The 21,601-nt window shown below is 32.7% G+C and overlaps 1 protein-coding gene across 17 annotated transcripts in view; it reads left to right on the forward strand.

Moving 5' to 3' along the window:
• Nucleotides 1-21,601, forward strand: part of LOC117117784 (androglobin-like) — a 77,767-nt gene that overhangs the window by 35,222 nt on the left and 20,944 nt on the right. For 13 of the 17 annotated variants that reach the window (XM_033262236.1, XM_033262233.1, XM_033262232.1 and 10 more), the window contains 13 exons: nucleotides 9,334-9,566; nucleotides 10,026-10,091; nucleotides 10,863-10,895; nucleotides 12,250-12,359; nucleotides 13,296-13,473; nucleotides 13,926-14,016; nucleotides 14,662-14,878; nucleotides 15,012-15,107; nucleotides 15,838-15,913; nucleotides 16,177-16,351; nucleotides 16,966-17,029; nucleotides 17,585-17,614; nucleotides 19,923-19,994. In XM_033262236.1, coding sequence (XP_033118127.1) covers nucleotides 9,334-9,566; nucleotides 10,026-10,091; nucleotides 10,863-10,895; nucleotides 12,250-12,359; nucleotides 13,296-13,473; nucleotides 13,926-14,016; nucleotides 14,662-14,878; nucleotides 15,012-15,107; nucleotides 15,838-15,913; nucleotides 16,177-16,351; nucleotides 16,966-17,029; nucleotides 17,585-17,614; nucleotides 19,923-19,994 — 1,441 coding nt within the window. The remainder of the gene's footprint in view (nucleotides 1-9,333; nucleotides 9,567-10,025; nucleotides 10,092-10,862; nucleotides 10,896-12,249; nucleotides 12,360-13,295; nucleotides 13,474-13,925; nucleotides 14,017-14,661; nucleotides 14,879-15,011; nucleotides 15,108-15,837; nucleotides 15,914-16,176; nucleotides 16,352-16,965; nucleotides 17,030-17,584; nucleotides 17,615-19,922; nucleotides 19,995-21,601) is intronic. The other 4 variants (XM_033262224.1, XM_033262225.1, XM_033262229.1 and 1 more) reach the window with 4 other exon arrangements.

The following is a 21,601-nucleotide window of genomic DNA, read 5'->3' on the forward strand; positions in this document are numbered from 1 at the left end:
TATATAGGGCCTATATACTTTTTAAGCCATGTATCATGCATAGGAACGTTGATGCCTGCAAGGCTCTGGTTTGTATTTTGCAGGCTATTTTATTATCATTCATGTAAATATTATTGTTTATTTTTATCTGTCATTCATTTATTTACCATTAGATAGGAGATATGAATACAATAGCATTATGCTAATATAAGAATCATGCCATTCAGAGAACAAGTAAGTAGAAAATCAGAAATCACAAGACCATCCAGCTTCTGTGTAAACATTTTTTGTTCTGGTGCACCTTCTATAAGGTCCTGTCCAGGACTGTCAAATTCTATTTGACAAAACATGTGACATGCCTAAATATGATGACATCACATCATGAGGTATATCATGACTATATAATGGCATACAACAGTTTTTTCATAAAATTTGATAGAGTGGACAGAACACAAATGTACCTGTTTATCCAAAGCCTTTGAATAAAGACAAAATATAATCAAGAAAGTTTGTAAAATGGTTTAAATATGGAAAAGCATATTGTGGATAAAGCATTTTTTTTTAAAGATTTAAGTACTATGAAGCATAATGGCATACAACAGTTTTTTCATAAAATTTGATAGAGTGGACAGAACACAAATGTACCTGTTTATCCAAAGCCTTTGAATAAAGACAAAATATAACCAAGAAAGTTTGTAAAATGGTTTAAATATGGAAAAGCATATTGTGGATAAAGCATTTTTTTTTTTTAAGATTTAAGTACTATGAAGCATATATTGTGGATACTCTTTTTTTAAACTGCATATCATGGATAAAGCCTTTCTTTTAAGTTTGTAAAATGGGCAGTTGGCCTTGTGTATCTGAATAAATAATATTAAATTGAATTGTTTAAAAAGTAAAGAACAAACATCGCTAAATTTAGCAACTTTTCCATGAGGTAAAAGGGATTATCAGATACATTTTTGTACCAGAATAACTTCATTCAAAGAATAAATAATATAGCTAGATAATCACAAAGAGTAGCATTGTAATGCTAAGAGAGATTTGTAATTACCACAGGAGCAGAATATTTCCGTTCATCTACGCTCAACTTCCTCTTAGGAACAGCAGACATTTAAACAGAAATAAAAAATATAATTTAATATGTCAAAAACAAGTGCAAGTTACTGAGAGATTTCACTTTTTGTTCAGATTCACCTTCTTTAAAGCCCTATCTTAGGACTACAGTATCATTGTCAACTTTTATTTGACAAAAGCATGTGACATGCCTAAATATAGTCATGATGTCATCACACCATGACCATATTTAGACATACCATGACTATATATGGGCATATAACAGTTTTTTGTCACATTAACCCTTTGAGGTCGTGGTCCGTATCCCATACAGAGTTAATTTACTGTCTCTGGATGCACGGCCCGTATACGGTACGGACCTATTTCTCCTATTGTTTTAATAATGCTGCCCTCTGTTGCTGACTCTTTTAGGGGATTTCCCTAACGTCATAGTAACTAGACAAGGCTTAGCAATTGTATAGAGCAAAAATCGGCAATTTTTTCTGTCAGTGATTGATGTACTTGGATAGACGAGGATAGCGGGATTGTTTATATAATAATTAATTAATTAATAATATGCATAATACGAATCTGAGGAAAGTAAATATAACCAAGAAAGTTTGTAAAATGGTTTAAATATGGAAAAGCATATTGTGGATAAAGCATATATATGGGCATATAACAGTTTTTTGTCACATTAACCCTTTGAGGTCGTGGTCCGTATCCCATACAGAGTTAATTTACTGTCTCTGGATGCACGGCCCGTATACGGTACGGACCTATTTCTCCTATTGTTTTAATAATGCTGCCCTCTGTTGCTGACTCTTTTAGGGGATTTCCCTAACGTCATAGTAACTAGACAAGGCTTAGCAATTGTATAGAGCAAAAATCGGCAATTTTTTCTGTCAGTGATTGATGTACTTGGATAGACGAGGATAGCGGGATTGTTTATATAATAATTAATTAATTAATAATATGCATAATACGAATCTGAGGAAAGTTTTTAACTAGAAACTTTAGCAGCGCAACCAGTAATGCTAGGCCTAGGTCTGCAAACGTTCATTTCGGGTTTGGTCATGTACATGTACCCCCCTCTTATATTTCAATACCCCTACTCCCATCTTCTCTATTATATTATTATTTCATCAAGTGTATTAGTTTTAGTGAAATATATCCTAGCTCCAGTAGGCCACCCTAGTTAGAAATAAGCATGTAGGCCTAGCTAGGCTTACTTGCCCTCTATCGAGGGAAGGGGCTTGTGATAGAGGCCGTTCCCCCAAATTATGACTTTTGTGACCTTGGGCACAAAAAAATCGTCTTAAATATGACAGCATAATTTTATTCAACCAAACACATTTTATTTCTGTAGAAAACAACATATTCCACAGAATGCGTACATTTATGAGCATAGGAATTTTTTTAGTGTCGTTTACATGGGGTTTATGGGGGGAAAAAGTACCCTTTTTGGGCCCCTAAATTGTAAGTTTGGGGCACATGACCTTTGACCTAGGTCAAAAAGTCGAACAATTTTGCTATTTTTTCGGAAGCCCAAAACATTTAGTACCCAACAATCAAACCAACATTCGCAGAAAGTTAGATGTATTGTGCGTTTTTCAGAAACCTATTAAAACCCCTTAAGGGGCTCCAGCGACCTAGAATAGACCCCCTTGGGACTTGAAAGGGTTAACTTTGAGAGTGTGGACAGAGCTTAGTGATTTGAGAAAGAAATATTTATACTTTATTAACTTTTTACAGTAATATAATTCTTGTAAATCTAGAGTTGTATTGATTAAACGAAGGTAAATTTTTTTATCTAAAGCCTTTGAATTGAATTGTTTAAAAAGTAAAGAACACACATCGCCACCCTCAGCCACTATTCCACAAGGGTAAAGAGAATTATCTGATGCATTTTTTACCAGAATTACATTTTTTGATGGAAACTTTGGATGTACAGTATATACTATAAATATATTGATTCTGGAATTTTTTTTTTAGTTCAATATAAAAATAGAGAATGCGATGCAATAGCTACATGCTATCCTTCATCAAAGACAATTGGAAACTCCCTGATCACCTATGATTAGTCATACAGTACTTGAAATTAGGGCTTCTGTGAAATTCTAAATTACCTATTATACTTTTGGGAATGATATGTTTGTATAGTCCTGAAGAGATGAAGACAATACACTGGCTTGGAATTCTACCAACAAAATCAGAAATCATCCTTGTACAATGGATGGTCACAGGATATTTTAAACATGATATAGTTGAATAATAATAATAAAGATTACCATCCAAACAACAAATTGTATAAAAAGTAGTTATTTATTATTGATGAACTGTTTATTAAAAAAAACTGAATGTCATGTCATGTCAAAGAGAGAATTTTCTTTAAATTCTCAAGTAGTGACATTTAGTTGTTGATTTGTAAGTGTTCTTATACATTTCTGTCTCTTATACACATCTAGATGTGTATAAGAGACGAGTTGTATTGATTAAACGAAGGTAACTTTTTTTATCTAAAGCCTTTGAATTGAATTGTTTAAAAAGTAAAGAACACACATCGTCACCCTCAGCCACTATTCCACAAGGGTAAAGAGAATTATCTGATGCATTTTTTACCAGAATTACATTTTTTGATGGAAACTTTGGATGTACAGTATATACTATAAATATATTGATTCTGGAATTTTTTTTTTAGTTCAATATAAAAATAGAGAATGCGATGCAATAGCTATATGCTATCCTTCATCAAAGACAATTGGAAACTCCCTGATCACCTATGATTAGTCATACAGTACTTGAAATTAGGGCTTCTGAATTACCTATTATACTTTTGGGAATGATGTGTTTGTATAGTCCTGAAGAGAAGAAGACAATACACTGGCTTGGAATTCTACCAACAAAATCAGAAAAATCATCCCCTTGTTAAAAATAAGTGTTAAATTAATATTTTAAAAACTAACATTCTGGATAATTTCTGTTTTATTTTTATAAATTTAGTATTTGTTTAAGGGTGGAGTCAAGCAAAACACAAGCCTTGATATTTTGCCAACAAATTAAAAATTGGGAACTCCCTCCACTTGAGAGTCATGGTCATAAGATAAACCCAAATAGTTTAAGTGTCTTTGTTTATTTTTACACTGTAAGCGTGAAAATCATATAATAGTCTTGAAATTATGCCAAAAAAAAAAAAAAATCAAAAACTTGCTCCACCAATAATCATCATTAGATTGACTTAAAACTAAATTTTCTTTACATTTCTGGATTTTACAGGCTGTATTTTTGGATATGTTGGTATATCGGTTAAGTTATAGATACATTGTAAGCGTGAAAATCATATAATAGTCTTGAAATTATGCCAAAAAAAAAAAAAAAATCAAAAACAGAAACTTGCTCCACCAATAATCATCATTAGACTGAGTTAAAACTAAATTTTCTTTACGTTTCTGGATTTTACAGGCTGTATTTTTGGATATGTTGGTATATCGGTTAAGTTATAGATCGGTAGGCCTATAATAAATAACAGTGGTTTAAAAAATAATGGATTTTTTTGTCTAATAGTAAATAATATGATATTATAATTAATCATAAATATATTTTAGGTTGTAGCATAATTTATTTAAATCATTTATTCCAAATTTGTAACTTGCGAAGTGGTATCAAACATGCACATCAGCAATATCTTTAGACCATCTTTTGTAAATATTATTTTTTACTATTTTTAACTACCTTCTATTTGTAAAATTGTTGAACCTTGAACCTTAAACTTATCTTTAACTTGCCTTTTGACAATTGAATGACATTTTTGACGATTTCAACAAAAAGGACAAACAAGTTGATACGATAATAAAGTAGACCTACTATGAGGAAGTATAGGCATTTCAAGTAGTACTTGGATCACAGAAGTATCCTCTAGTCTTACTTAATATACTATACTAATTTGTTTGCCCCTCCAAAATTGTGTACTGAAATTTATAATTTGAAATCAAGTGTATTTCTATATTAATTTATATTTATTTATTTAGAATAATTTGAATAATTTGATACCATGAACAGTATAGATCTACTAATCATCCTTAGAGGCCCTTGTACAATGGATGGTCACAGGATATTTTAAACATGATATAGTTGAATAATAATAATAAAGATTACCATCCAAACAACAAATTGTATAAAAGTAGTTGTCTTAAATATGACAGCATAATTTTATTCAACCAAACACATTTTATTTCTGTAGAAAACAACATATTCCACATAATGCGTACATTTATGAGCATAGGAATTTTTTTAGTGTCGTTTACATGGGGTTTATGGGGGAAAAAAAGTACCCTTTATGGGCCCCTAAATTGCAAGTTTGGGGCACATGACCTTTGACCTAGGTCAAAAAGTCAAACAATTTTGCTATTTTTTCGGAAGCCCAAAACATTTAGTACCCAACAATCAAACCAACATTTGCAGAAAATTAGATGTATTGTGCATTTTTCAGAAACCTATTAAAACCCCTTAAGGGGCCCCAGCGACCTAGAATAGACCCCCTTGGGACTTGAAAGGGTTAACTTTGAGAGTGTGGACAGAGCTTAGTGATTTGAGAAAGAAATATTTATACTTTATTAACTTTTTACAGTAATATAATTCTTGTAAATCTAGAGTTGTATTGATTAAACGAAGGTAACTTTTTTTATCTAAAGCCTTTGAATTGAATTGTTTAAAAAGTAAAGAACACACATCGCCACCCTCAGCCACTATTCCACAAGGGTAAAGAGAATTATCTGATGCATTTTTTACCAGAATTACATTTTTTGATGGAAACTTTGGATGTACAGTATATACTATAAATATATTGATTCTGGAATTTTTTTTTTAGTTCAATATAAAAATAGAGAATGCGATGCAATAGCTACATGCTATCCTTCATCAAAGACAATTGGAAACTCCCTGATCACCTATGATTAGTCATACAGTACTTGAAATTAGGGCTTCTGTGAAATTCTAAATTACCTATTATACTTTTGGGAATGATATGTTTGTATAGTCCTGAAGAGATGAAGACAATACACTGGCTTGGAATTCTACCAACAAAATCAGAAATCATCCTTGTACAATGGATGGTCACAGGATATTTTAAACATGATATAGTTGAATAATAATAATAAAGATTACCATCCAAACAACAAATTGTATAAAAAGTAGTTATTTATTATTGATGAACTGTTTATTAAAAAAAACTGAATGTCATGTCATGTCAAAGAGAGAATTTTCTTTAAATTCTCAAGTAGTGACATTTAGTGGTTTATTTGTAAGTGTTCTTATACATTTAGGTTAATGTTTGTTAAGCACATTAGTCAAAGAAATCAGTCAAAATCTAGGATGACCATGTTGGGTTCTCCTATCGACTGCCCTAATGGGATCTCGAAGAAGACAACGGAAGAGACCTGTGGTAGGACGGAGCAGAGTAATGAAGCTAGCAATTGTAAGGACATAGATTCCAGAGATGCAGAGGAAATATACAACAGGCGAGCAGTCTAGTTATGAAGTGTTTCTTCTTTTATGTTGTGAATTGTATACATTTCTTTTGTTTGTTTTTTTTGTTTTTTTTAAGTTTAGTTTTTATTAATAATGTTATTTATGAAGTTGATTTTTAGTGAGAAAAAAAGAGCTATTGCTTGGTTAAATTTGATGTTGTTCTTTTAAAGTTTAAACTTTTTTCTAAATTGTTTGCATTGTATTTGTTAAATGCTAAAACCTGTTTTGACTTGACTTGTGCATGCCTGATTAAGTTCTTTGTTATTCTAACCATGGACCTTATTAATAGGTCCATGTTCTAACGTAAATCTAATGTCAATACACTATTGAAGCAGGCTATTTTAACAAAAATGAGTTGTTTTAGTGTACCATGATCCCCTCTTTACCCTAATTCCCCGCTCTTCCCTCCATATCCTCCCATCACATCTGGTTCTCTATCAGAAACGAAAAAATAAACCCAAATGAATCATGTTTGAAAATAAATAATGTCAAATGTCACGTACCATTTACAGAGAAATAAGGTCATTTCAAATATTTATGTACTTTATATCTCCATGCCTGGATTACGGTGTATTGGGCAGATCAATGCATATACTCAGCCAGCTATAACCTCCCTGAACCTTTTATACCCGATCCACAACTGTGCTGCGTACATGAGGCTTGCCATCCCAAAACCAGCGTACCATTGCTAAATGTTAAACCGAGTAATTAGCATAAGAATGTGGCAGCATTGTATACTTAGTATAGACTAATTTATTGATATTTCCTAGTATTAACTAATTTTGGAGAGCGCCACCATCATCTGTTTATGTCAAGAAACTTGCTTTGTTGTTGAATTCTGATGCTAAACCAAGAAAAAGTATACTATGTAACGCCAAGCAAATAAGTAATATGGAACGCCATTGGTTCCATAATTTATTTTTTTTTTTCAAGCAATACAATACAATACAATATTTATTGGATTACACTTTCATAACAGTGGCACGTTAGACAAAACCTAATGCTGCATCCTGAAAAGAACAAAACAACAAAAATATAAAATTCAAAAAAAAAAAAAAAACTATAAGAAAGATTTGCAGATTACTTGAATTACATTATTGTCCACCCGCCAATCAAATTAAACACTTAAAATAAACTGCAAACTAAACAAGAATATAAGACTGGTTTGAAAAGTCGAGCAAAGCAAACCATGACGCCAACTCGCCCCACAATGCCCCGAACCGATGCCACCAGACCCCGCCAGGCAACGCAGCCAGCCGAATGCTAGCCGTCCTCCCTGTTGTTGGGTGTTGGTTGACAGGGAAGACAGTCAGCACCACAGCCCCACCATCCAGCGAAGGTCCGACGTCATCAGCCCGAGAACCAATAAAAGCAAGTTACAATCATTATAAAGTTTATGGACTGAAACTAGTATAGCGAAGTCATAATACTTTTACTTGTAACTTTGGCAGTAGTATGTCAATTCCAGCAAATGGACCACCATTTTAAAGCTTATACTGTGGAGAACATGAATTAAAAAGTAAACTTTCATATTTTGGTCACTGATGCTGGTTCTGGCATGCCAAGCCCCATATTACATTTGATAATGACAGCTGATTTATTAGGAATCTTAGGCAGTCAGTTACTAAACAGTTTTCAAGGGTCTTGAGTAACATCTTGCCTCATATGAATTAGGTAATTTGGTTTATCCTGTTTACAAAATGTATTGAATTTCCTTTTCTAACATTAAAGTAATATTTTTCTTTGTGTTTATACAATTACAGTACAATTGTTTTGTGAAAATTTTGTATATTTCAATTTACTTTCATTAAGTTTATCACCATTTTAAAATCTTATAATTTTTACATAATACTACAAAATATCAAATATTTTAAAAGAAGTAAAAAATTACAATATGTCAATTATAAAATTTTTTTGTAAAAAAGCATTAGTTGTATAACAAAGCTTCTATTCTCTATTTCAATCCTACTGTATTTATCCCCATTTTATTTTTTAAAATCATTTTATTTACTTTCTAACTTGAATGAAAATTAAAATGATTTTCAAAATAATTTTATTTACTTTCTAACTTTAATGTCAATGAAATGATTTTCAAAGTCATTTTATTTACCTTCTAACTTAAATGTCAATAAAATTATGATTTTGAAAATCATTTTATTTACATTCAAGTTAGAAAGTAAAATAAAATGATTTTCAAAATCATTTTATTTATTTTCTAACTTGAATGGTAAAATAAGGACAGTCACAGTTCAAAAGTTTTTTGACTTGTTACAATGTTATAGTTTTATTTAGTTCATGAAATATCAGATATTTATTAGTATTACAAATATGAAATATCAAGGCACCAGTCAAGTCTCAATTAAGCACTGCATTACCAGTGGCATATTCAGGGGGCCCAGCCAGCACATCCAATTCCCCCCTAAATTTTTCAAAATTGTCAAAATAAATAGAGAAAGAAATAAAATTTACATTCAAATTTAAGTATGAGAATGCCATTTATGGCCATCTAGAGGTACCATAATCATAAATTTTCTTACCTCGACCCTAACCATGGTGGGGTTAAGGTGGAATAGACCCCATCTTTGAAATTCCTTCCCTGCCTCCCCCTTGGTAAATTCTATTTGTATAAGAATTTTATTTCAAATTCTTATTTAATATTAGATTATTTCACAGTATGTGATATATTTGTATTATTTATTTTTACTGTTTGTGCAATATGGAAAAGTATTTTGTTCTATAATGATAATATAAATATGTATGTGTATTTTAAAGGTATGGACACCTAGCACAGGTATGGAAACTACTGAAAGATATCCTTCCAGAGTTTAAGCTTCCAGACCCTGAAGAGGAAAATGAAAAACAAGAAACTGTAACAAAAAAGAAGGACGGAAAGAAAGATGGAAAAAGGGGTGAATCAAAAAGTGATGCAAAGAGCGACGTTAAAGGGGAAGATTTAGGTGCCAAAAAAGAAGAACGGCCGAAGGAGAAAGAAAAGGAATTGAAGTGTAAGTTTTTTTATCCACATTTTTATCACTCAAGATGATTGTTAGATCCTGGAGGAAAAATCTTGATTAAACCATTGTGTTACTGATTTTAAATTTTTAAATATGTTCAGGGGTTCCAAGTTGGAAATAATCCTTTTCGGGAGAACTGGTTAAATTAAACACATTAAATTTTAATTTGGTGCGCATGGTGGCACCGACTTCCATGAGACAGTTGAAAATAAAGTTGTAAAAACATAAAATATTATGAATTTGCAGGAGATGGGTTTTTTTTTAAAAATGAGACACTACAAAAAGAATATTGCCAGCCAATTTCAGGAGGATATGCGTAGAATATTATTGTCCCCTTGAGGATTTGAACCCAAGCTTTGGACGCTTTACCAACTGGTCTTTGAAGCCGAGCTGGTATTTTAGTGAGTTTTTAAAAAAATTTGTTAAATTGGGTCACTTGGTTTTTTACAGCCGAAAAGGAAACGAAAGGTGGGAAGGATGACAAAAAAGATAAGAAAGACAAAGATAAAGACAAAAGTAAGGAATAATATTTATTCATCAGTGTGGTATATTTTCATATTATTGTTTGTGTTCACAGTTTTAAATGTTATTTTATACATTTTCATAGTGATGTGACTTTTGAAAATAAATAAATGCTATGTTATCTTATATTCATTCATGTGATCAATGGTTGATACCACCAATTGTGGTAATTGCATAATTGTTATCATCATCATTATTATCATTGTCATCATCATCATCACCATTATTATCATGATTATCATCTCTATTATTTTCATCACCATGGTGCCATCAACCATAATCATGAAATTCCTCCAGTTCCTATTTGTAGTAATAATAATATCCATTAATCTTCAAAATAATCTACCAAAAGAATTGCAGCTCTTTTGTGCAAACCTCTTACTTACTAACCTAAATATATTAATTTTGAAGGCATACAGCAAAGACTTAAAAGCAAGTAGTGCAAGGGTTATTTCTGTCTCTCAATTTCTCTTCTATCTGCTCTTGGTCCATTGATTTACTTCCTTTAAAAAACTACTCATCCTTCTGTCTAATACACTTTCCACAGTATCAAATTCAATTTGACCAAAAAATTACCCCATCATATGTCCATATATAGTCATCATGTGCCTATATATGATCATGATTTGATGTCATCATGGCCATATTTAGGTGTGTCACATCTTTTTGTCAAATAAAATAATAGTGTGAATTGGGCTTATAACACGCAACCTGATTTGTAAATTGTAATGTAATAATTTATCCATTGACTTTCTTATAACACAGGACCACAGTTTGAGAAGGAGGGTTCCATCTTAGGTTTGTCTCAATTCTTCCGTTCTGCTGTTGTTAATAACAGGATTTCTATGCGGTGGATTCCTAATATAATTGTGTGTCTGCTTTGAAGTTGTGTTTTTGTACTGTGGCATTTTTTATACATTATTGTATAGTTTATGATGTGTTGTGTGTATCAGTAATACTTTTTTTGGCATAAATTCTTGTTTTCTGTGTTCTGATATCATTTCCTATTTTAATCAAATTGTTTTGATGGCTTTTTGCAAGTTTTGAAATAGGAAATGCTCAATACTTCATTTTGTCTGCTGTACAGGACAGTAATGTTTTGAAGGACATTGTGGTTTTATGGCCATTTAAATGATTATAATGTCAGTGGTGGATCCAGGATTTTGGAATAGAGGGGCCCAGGGAGGAGCTTTTACAGATAGAGGGCCCACCCACCTTAGCACCAACAAGGTTGGGTCTGAGCGAAAAAAAATTGTGACCATGTCACCTCTACATGGCCGGAAATGGCACTCTCAGACTTAAATTTGTTTGTAATTTGTTTTTCTCCATTTTTGTATCTTTAAAAATTTAGTGGGGTTGGGAGGTGGATCCCCGTGAATCTGCCACTGATGTACAAAGTACGAGTTATAAAGTTATACTTAAGATATATATGATATATTTTATGTATGATCTAGGAAAAAGTATATTTTGCTACTATCAATCAATCAATCAACAAGGAGTTGTATACCAATATTCCAAGAAGAATGCAATGGCAATTGAATTATTTACTCAAAGTGTACATTATCTACAGAGGTTAATTAAGATCATTTTTAATATTACAATGCAAAAACTTATCTAAAAAATGCTAAAGGATGGAGGATGTAACAACCAATACCTGATATAATAATACAGTATATGTACAGAGGGAAAAATAGAATATTTATATAGGCCTACTGGTTTGTGGTGTTTAATTGTGTGTGCAGTTATTTTATCTTGCTGTAGATTTTTATAAAATTTAATCTGAAATTATTTTTTTGCCATTTATCTATCTCTTTGTGTGCATTTAACTTCTATCTTCTGTGAATATTTCTGCCATGCTTTATATGCATGAAAATCTCTGGTAACATTTAATTATGTAGATATGGTACTTTCATTTATGATACAGCTATTGTTTGTCAGTGTTTGGTGTACATATAGTCCTTTTTCACATTCAGTATTGATTAATATGCATATCTGCACATAATTTGTTGATAAACCAATCAGTAAATACTGGTTAAAGAGGTATTATTAAAAATTCCTATATAAATGTACATTGTTCCTATATTTGGTTACTGTTATTTAATTTACCTATTTGTTTATATATTCATTACACCTTTTATAATAATTTTCACAGATAAGGATCAAACACCGCCCTCAACTCCAGATGTTCCTCAGATTGCTGTATTTGTGAGTTATGTGCACCCGCCTAAAATTCCAGTTCGGGTGTCAGCATTGGGAGAAATGGTTAGTGGTGTGACATTTGTGGCAAAGACAAGCCAAACCAGTCACTCGTCGCAAATCCTGTTTCAGAGATAATGGCCAAAACATACTGGAATGTTATGCTGTTATTTTCTGCATTTTCAATGTTTAAACAACAATTTCTAACGATTTGGTGATGGTTTCTCCCTGGGAAATGCCCGAAATCATAAACTTTGAAGGCTGATTTCTCAAATATTGTTCTTTAAACAGCTGTATGTTTAAACTCCTGTAACTTCATAACGAAAAGTCAGATTTTTATGATTCTTTTACCATTTTAATGCTCTCATTTTACTATTTAACATTGTATTAATAACTAAAAATTGATTTTTGCAATGAGTGACTGGTTTCTCTTGTCTTTGCCACAATTATTGACAATGAAATTCTTATTTACTTTGACTGTGATTGGGTACTTCACAACTCTTATTTCGGGAATCATGTGAAGGGGAGAGTGGTGGGGGTGAGCGGTGGGGGTGAGCATTGATGTGAAAGTTCATATCCAATTGAAATGAGGAAGAAGTTGTTACATGTTTCCAGTGCTAGGAAAAATTGACCATATAGCCCCTGCTACATAGCTGAATGCCTATCCAGGTATCCATGGATTAGCATGCAGCTCTGGGAATATTTGTAAATAGATATCCCATGTACAGTAGCACAATAAAGATACATACAACATGGACCTGTGTAAATGGTAACAGAGTGGAGCTTACCTTCCACTGTGGCATCATGTGTAGAATCTTCATTGTCTGCTAAGATATCTCTAAAAATTTGTGTAAAATTCATCACCCTTTCAGTCTAAACACAATCATGTTTCAGAGATATATTAATTTTTTTTTCCAGTTTGGCTGCAGTGCCATCCTAACACATGAATTTCTTAGCCTTCCAACAGAACACAGCATATTAATTTTTAATTATTATTCCTAGGCTGATGCATCCGAAAGGCTTCGTCAGGCTGGCTTGTCACACCTCTTCCCTCATCCTCTACTGGTGAAACGAACCAGAATGTGTCCTCTTGTAGCCCCTCCACCGCCACCAAAGATACCAGCTTGGAAGCTCATTCGACCCAGAAAGAAGAAGACTACACCCTCAGACGAACCAGAAGGTAATTTGATAAAACATAAATAGTAATCCACTTGTAAAACGTCCAGTTAAATGCCGATGTTATTTTGGTTCAATCATAAATGAAAGTTTAACAACTTGCAATTGGTTATTATACATTGACTCTTGAAGAAATATAGTAGAAACTAAATTTTAATTACCAATTACATTTCTACTAATGTAATGCCAAATCGTCTGTCTCTACTACAGAAATAATATTCGCCATAAAATTGTAACATTTGAAAGACATTACAATTGACATGTTGCCAGTTTGAAAAATCATAATTTGTGTTAAGCAATACTTCAAGTTCACCTACATCACTTTCATATGAAACAATAAAAGTTGAATTCCATATTCAGGTCAAAGTTTCAGTCTCAAAAGTAATGAATGTAATTATTTCAAGTTCTAATGTTTAACAGATTTAAAAAAAAAAACATTTTTCTCTCTCCACACAGAGGTAGAAGTGAAGAAACCAGAGCAGTTTGTTGAGATTACATCACCCTATGTCAACTATAAAGTCAGTCCTATTCCAATACCCACTGAAACGTAAGACTTGCATTTTCAAATAAAATAAATCACTGCATAAAAAACGTGTGTCCATCAACTTTTGAAATCAATAAAGACTAAAATTATATTTTAATTGAATATTATTTACAGTGGTTGACCTTTCTGGCTAAGCCCAAGAGCAGCTGATATTCTAGACTCTTGTAATTTGAATACAAGAATCTTACCATGAAGCTATGCAGGTCTTCAACTATGTTGAAATACCAATGAATATAAAAAATATAAACTACTCTTAAAATATCGTCATAAAAACATACAACTGATGGAAAATTCAATTCATTGCCAAAAGTATAGAGTGATAGATAGAGCACTATTTTCCAACCTTTTAATCACTTAATGGATGGTATTCAGTGTTTTTTGGATAGCAAATGTGACTAACATGTTTCAGTTTTTAATTATGAAATATAAGATGCAACATCTTAACTATGCTGTAGGTTTTGCAATAAGTAATAATTGATTGCAGCATAAGGTGGGACTTAGTTTCTTTGTTGGCCAACAATATGTAAGATTCAAAATTGAAACTAATTATTATTGAACACAAAAGGTAATAGAGAGCTGGCTTTTATTATGATATATTAATAGAAAGTATTAATTAAAGTTTTTATTATTTATGATGTACTCTAACAGGAAGCGACCAAAGTCTTCCTTGGAAAGAGGAGCATCCCGGCCCGGGACGGCTGCCATGGGAGGCATTAATGAGGATGATGAGAATGCACCAGAGCGTGATGAAGCAGAAGAAGCGAGGATTAAAGAAGAACAGTTGAAGAAAGAGAGAGAACAAAAGAAAAAAGAGGAGCTTGCGAAGCAAGAGTTGCAAAAACCAGACAATATACCTGAAATTTGTGTAAGTTATGATTGAATTTAGATTGGATTTTACAATAATTATAGCAAGAAATACATTTTGGCTGTTGTATAATTGTGTCATAAATAATAATATTGTATGATTAGTTTATTGATTAAATCCTTGGATATTGCAGACTGCCTCGCCTCAACCAACAGCTCGATCTCCATCTCCCAAAGAGCGAAAAAAGTCTGCTGTTAAGAGGGACAAGAGTGCTTCCAAGAAGGAAGAGGTATGATCATATTAAGTAATAGCAAGCATTATTTATTGAGACGGGCACACACTATCGGCCATTTGGTTGTGACGAATCTGTCTACGCTATTGGTGGGCACCTTACGACACAACGCTGTCTGCTCATTGTTGGTGAGAGTCTGAGTGGATCATCATTACAAAATTACAAATTGATTATTTTCGTTGTATTTTGATTTATTCAAAATTTGAATACAATATCAAATTGGCATTGTGACACATATATAAAACCCTTCATGAATCATAATGCCTGATGACAATTGGGAGACTCGCGCCAAAACTCAAAGTTACAATTATGATGCTTCACAAGATGTGAAATGATGGTGATGATGATTATGATGATGATGTCACTCATTTACCTCCACTAAGGAGGTTATGTATTCATGGCTGTCTATCTCTGTCTCTTCTTTAGCAAGGTTATGCAAAAACTAAGGAATAGATCATCATAGAGTTAAATGGAATGGTACATCATCTAAGAAAGAGATGATATAATTTTGGGAAGAGGTCAGAGGACAATTTCACCGAAATTTGATTTTTTTTTTTTACCCTCGAGCATGAAAGAAAATAATGGAATTGCCCATACACGGTCTGCATATTGTTCAGTATTTGTGCACAGGGTGGAGATAGGCAATCTTTGGAGTGACTGCTCTAGTTTATTCATATATTAACCTTCCTATATTTCTAGTACTGGTTACTTTCACTTTTTTTTGCAGGAGAAAGGAAGTCCAATAAGAAAGAAGTCTGCCCAAAAGCTTAAAACACCATCTGGTGGAGAGAAGTTACTCAAAGGTGAGAGACTTAAGGTTGTCTATTAAAAGTATAAATTTATAATTTATGACATTATCAATATTCCATAATTTTAATAATTTATATTTTTTTACATTGACTTTTCTGTTAGATTTTTTTTGTAGATGTTCTTTATTTCTTACAGTATTATGTTTTTATGTTGGTTTTTTCTGTTTTTATATTGTTTTGTACATATAGATAACATCTGGATATTTTCTATTGATATTTTACCAAACAAAATGACAATGAATATTTATTTAAACCAGATACAGAGGTGGATGCCCAGTCTGTTATCACTGATGCTGGAAGCAAAATGGTAGATGGGGCATTGCTTCAAGAGGAGGGGGAAGCTCCCAAAGAGGCAGAACCACTCCTCATAACAGATTCATCTCAACCAAAGGACATATGGATGGATTTTGATGACTTTTGCAAATGTTTTAAGTATGTAGTTTGTATACCATCTAGCACACCTTTTTGTATTATATTTTAACATAGTATGTCTATGATATTTTTGACAAATACACTAGTTGTGAAATAAAATGGTGTTGAAAAAGACAGCACTTTTTTCAGTTGATTTAGTAATAATTATGATAATAAACATCTTTGAGTATTTCTCTTTCAAACTGTTCTGCCTAAGGGTCCTCTCCAATTTTCAGAAATAATACACATTGTTTGTGCCTCTGGAATTTTGAAAGTATAATGAACCTAATATAAGTAATTTGCTATAAGATTTAGAATCAATTAACTAGGCCTCTTCCCATGCTTGCCATTGTTTGTGAGGCATGCCCTTCGTTTGTTAGCCTTATTTAGCCTAGCTAAGCCTGCAGGCTTAGGTAAATATGTACAATTTCATTTTTTCAGGTATAACTTCATCCCCAAACTTGATCCAATTTCATGTTCAAGAAGGGTAGGCCGGCCTATATCTGAGAAACTGATAATAGAATTAGAGCAGATGTGGAAGACATTACACCAATTCCTACCATCATAATTATTTAGTATTTATATAATATATAAAACAGTTGATTATATTAACATATAATATTGTAATTTTGCAGGACTTTGTACTTATTTCATAAACCAAACACATACGGATGTAACCAGAAGTTATCAGATTTGAGGGTAAGTATTTATCATTATTTCTAATAGTGAACAATTATTATTTCTTTCTTTTGATTTGATTATGAGTCTAAAATAGTAGGATACATACTCCAAGTATCGAAATGCACGCCATCGTGTCGGGATTCAATATTTCAACATTAATTATATCATAATCAGGAATGAAAAATTATCCATATTTGCAACTTGCAAATATGGATAATTTTTCATTCCTGATGATGACATAATTAATGTTGAAATATTGAATCCCGACACGATGGCGTGCATTTCGATACTTGGAGTATATATTATACTATCTTATCTGAAATTAATCAGTGGACCTTTCGGTAATTATGAGTCTAGTTATTAAGAAAACAAAAAATCTGGTGGTTCATTATTGTGTGTGGTTAATTTGTTTTGATACGTCTTACGTTTTGCCAAAATAATTAAATATGATATCTCTTGTCAATATGCTGCTGAATGCAGTTCTTGTTTTATGATTTACTGTATTACTTGCCAAACTCCAAACTGTATTACAAATCTAAATAAGATTAATTTTCATCTGTGCCAACATTGAAGAAAGCAGAGAGTATGCTGTGGGTAAAACAGGTCTGTATTTGAAAAAATTAATGCTTACAAAGTGTTGCTGTCAAGAGTATTACTATATTTGCTAATAATCACGCAACTGCTGTATTCATGCACGCTTTTGTAGGTGGCAGCTCTATGCGTTCAAGTGATAGTCACCTGACTAAATCAAGTCAATCACAGACATCTGCTGATTAAATGATACATTATTAACAGACATAGTAGGATAATGTTGAATTATTATATCATTTGAACACATTAAATTGTCACATTTATAATTAAAATATTGATATTTATGCAAGTATGTAAAGTTTTGAAGTGTTTCAATTTAACCAATGTAATCACTGAATTAAGATTACTAAATAATATAATTAAGCTGTATCTAATTGTATTTAATTGTGGGCAGTCCTTCACTTCAGGGTTGTAAATTATTTTACACATTATCCCAAACCACAAGAAAAGGGTAGGTACTTTTTGGCACAGGTGTAGATTTTCATGGCAAGAGTGGGGAAGTACAAGGCAAGGATGGGGAATTCCATGGCAAGGGTGGTGAATTCATTGGCAAGGGTGGGGGAATTCCATGGCAAAGGTGGGGAATTCCCTGACAATGGGAATTCTGCAGTTTGGGAGAGGAGTGAGGATTATCAAGAGGTACGACATTTACAGCTACAGCAATTAATTTCAAGGAAATGGGAAAGGGATAAGAGTATATTCTCAGTGGTGGGAAGTTTTCTTCAGGAGAATTTCCTGCCAGTTGAGGGATGGAGAATTCCCCCAAAAAAATCCCTAAGATAATTTATAACTCTTGCTGGGTAATAACTGATACTTGTCATGGTATTTTCCAGCCTTAACCTTGGGAAAATTTGCACCCCTTTTGTAAAACTACTTACACCTACATGAACATTTCCCACCCATGGGAATAACCTAACCCCTACAGAGCCTTTTTAGGGGATTTTATTCTCAATATTGACGAGAGGCAGCCACAAATTATTTAATTAATTTATAAGCCATGAAATACTCGCACCTAGGATTGAAACATAGCGTGGAGGCACTTCATTGCCCATCAACAGCACAAGCTGGGGTAATTAAGCACGGTCGGCCGAGAATGGTCACCGTGTGTTTTAGACCATCGACAACAATACTCAAAATCAGAATGGAGATCGCTGCGCCAACCCGCCTCTTCTTGTAAGAAGTAATATATACCCCTAAAATATTTGATGTAAAGTAAAATAATATACTATAAAGTGAAGGATTGCCAATTTGTGTAATGGTACATGATTTATGTAACATTTTGTTGTGCCTTATTTTAACCATTGCATTTTCAGTATATAAAATACTGTTTTTATCTGAATGAATAATTCAAGAGTGTTATTCTGTCAGATCAGTGTATGTTTGCAATGTAATTCAATCACCTTGATGTCTAATTGTAATGTTTTTAACGATGTGTTTTTCCGTGTAATTTTTGCTTGATTGACAGCTCATGTTCGTATAACAATCTTTTTTGTACATGTAGATTCATAATTTGTCTATATTTGTTTTGGTACTTATATTGCCTTATTTGACGATTCTAAGGGGTTGGAGTATGCATGGGGTTATGTAGCTCTTTTTCAAAACTGTAATGTCCCCATGTACATTTCTCAATTCTGTCGTTTGTGTGTGTGATAAAAATCGAATGTAAAGCCAGATAACAAAAAGTTCATGTTTCTTGTCTCCTCCAACTTTTGAAAAAAACTTTTCTCACCCTAATTTTCTGTTGCAGTTATTTTCCAAAAGCCTGACTAGAAACATGTAATCTTTATTGTTATAGGGTCTGTGGTTTGGCCTAAAGGATGTTGGTATTATATAAAACTATACTATCGATTTAACCTTGGCTATTAAGGAAGTTATTAGTTATTTCAAGGGTTGTGCATAAATGTCAGATTTTTCTCAAAACAAATTCTTCCCTGAAAAGGAAAAGTAGATGTACTAAAAGAATGATATTTTGAATTATAGATATTTACCTCATTTGAATTAAGGAACCAGATAAATATATATTCATAATTGATTCTTATTGTGAAGGTGTTAATATCATTTAAATGTACATGTATAGTCACTATATTGACCAACCTTAAGTTCTTAGTCTCTGTTTTCTCTCTTCTTAATATCCAAAGGCACTACAGCGTAGTAATTTTTTCTTGTGTTAAGAAGAGAAAGAACAGGTATTGTTCAGTTACTCCAAATTTCCCATCTCATTGCCTTAATTGTTATACAGTCTTTCTTTTATGTCTATGACTTCTCTATTAAAAAATCTCAAGGGTTTGAATCACTTCTATTTTTATACTGTTCCTAACAGTGCATTGATGTGCCAGCCAGTTCACAGTTCCTTGGTGTCTCAATGTCTGCTGCCCTCAAGCGATTGGATACTGTATGTTCTCTCTCTTTCGCATGACTTCTAACCCTTGCATGCTTGTTACATTGGTTGTGAAGCATGAGGCATGCATTCTAAAACTGTTACTGTAACATGTAGCTCAGTGGCGTATCTAGGGGATGCACAAGCTCCCCTCCCCCCCCCCCAAAAAAAAAAAAAGAAGAAATCATGGTCAGGTATTTAAAAATAGCTTATTTTGCGAGATTTTCCCCCTCACCTAATCATTGCTTCTCACTTCACATTCAAGCCCCCTCCCAACAGACTCTGTATTTCAAAACTCTAGATATACCACTGATGTAGCCACTACTCCATATCTGTTATCTTACTTGATATTATTTATTCAGTAAAAAGTTTTTGAAACAAAAGGTCGTAAGTCTCTTCAAGGAGGTTCGGTAGAGAGGGTAATGTTTTCACTCTGACTTTGTTCAAGTATAATACTCTATAATGGCAATCTGCATGTCACTCTATTGCCTGCCACTGTCTAATTGTTTCCTTAGATGATGCAGTTATCGGCAACTTCAAAGAGAAGTCGTTCTCTAATATTTGATTCGCCAGTGCCGGGTGATCTTGTAGGTTCAACATCTTTATCAGTAAAGCTGCAAAGTTGTCTGTTTTATGCAAATTACTAATATATCATACAATTGTGTAGACAACCTATTATTAATAGCCTGCATTAGGTTTATGCAAATCATGTATGACCAGCTAAATTTAACTCATTACCAGCTAGAAAACTGAATAAACATGTAATTATTTTTCAGAACAGTTTTTTATTTATACTGGTTTTATTTTTTAGTAATCTATAATCTTCATCACTGCCATCACCATCTCTGTTATTACCTTCATATATCTCCATTTCTGCCATTACCTACCGTATATCACCATTTTCACCATCACCAACATCACCATCATCACATTACCACTAATTCTACCATTACCTTTAAAACCATCATTGCCATCACTGCCATTACCCTCAACATCATGACTACCATTACTATCTCCACATTCACTGCCATTACCATCATCAACATCACTTCATTGCCATTGCCATTACCACTATCACTACCAATACGATCTTTCCATTCACGGTTATTACCATCATCACCATCTCTACCTTTATTATCATTGCCACCAATATTGCCATCAGCACCACTAACATCTTCATTACCACAATCATTACTGTGACTCCACCATCATTATCATCATCAGCCATCATCATCTAAGTCACATCACTAACTTATTAATGCTCAAACAAATTTTTAATTCATCTGGTTTTGTCAGAAAGCAGTCATAGTACAATCAATCAATTGTAATATGCCTTCTTGCTGGTTTTGTTATTAATATATTAAACCCAATATTCTTTCTGTAAATCATATGTTTAATAAATGTCTGGTCATATTTTGAAAACACAAACAAATATAACAAAGCATGGACATGCAATATTGGTATTTATTGTTTTACTAACTTTTGCATCTGTATCAATAAGCTATAAAAAGCTCAGCCTCTATTGCATAGTATTAGGTGGATTGTATTTTTTTGATACCAGAAATGCTTTAATAGACCGCAGAATTTAGCATCTCTGTGGTTATACCAGTTATGATAATATG

Source organism: Anneissia japonica, unplaced genomic scaffold (genome assembly GCF_011630105.1).
Source record: "Anneissia japonica isolate Jap-2015-1 unplaced genomic scaffold, ASM1163010v1 scaffold234_len1672027_cov178, whole genome shotgun sequence".
Classification (NCBI taxonomy): Eukaryota; Metazoa; Echinodermata; class Crinoidea; order Comatulida; family Comatulidae; genus Anneissia; species Anneissia japonica.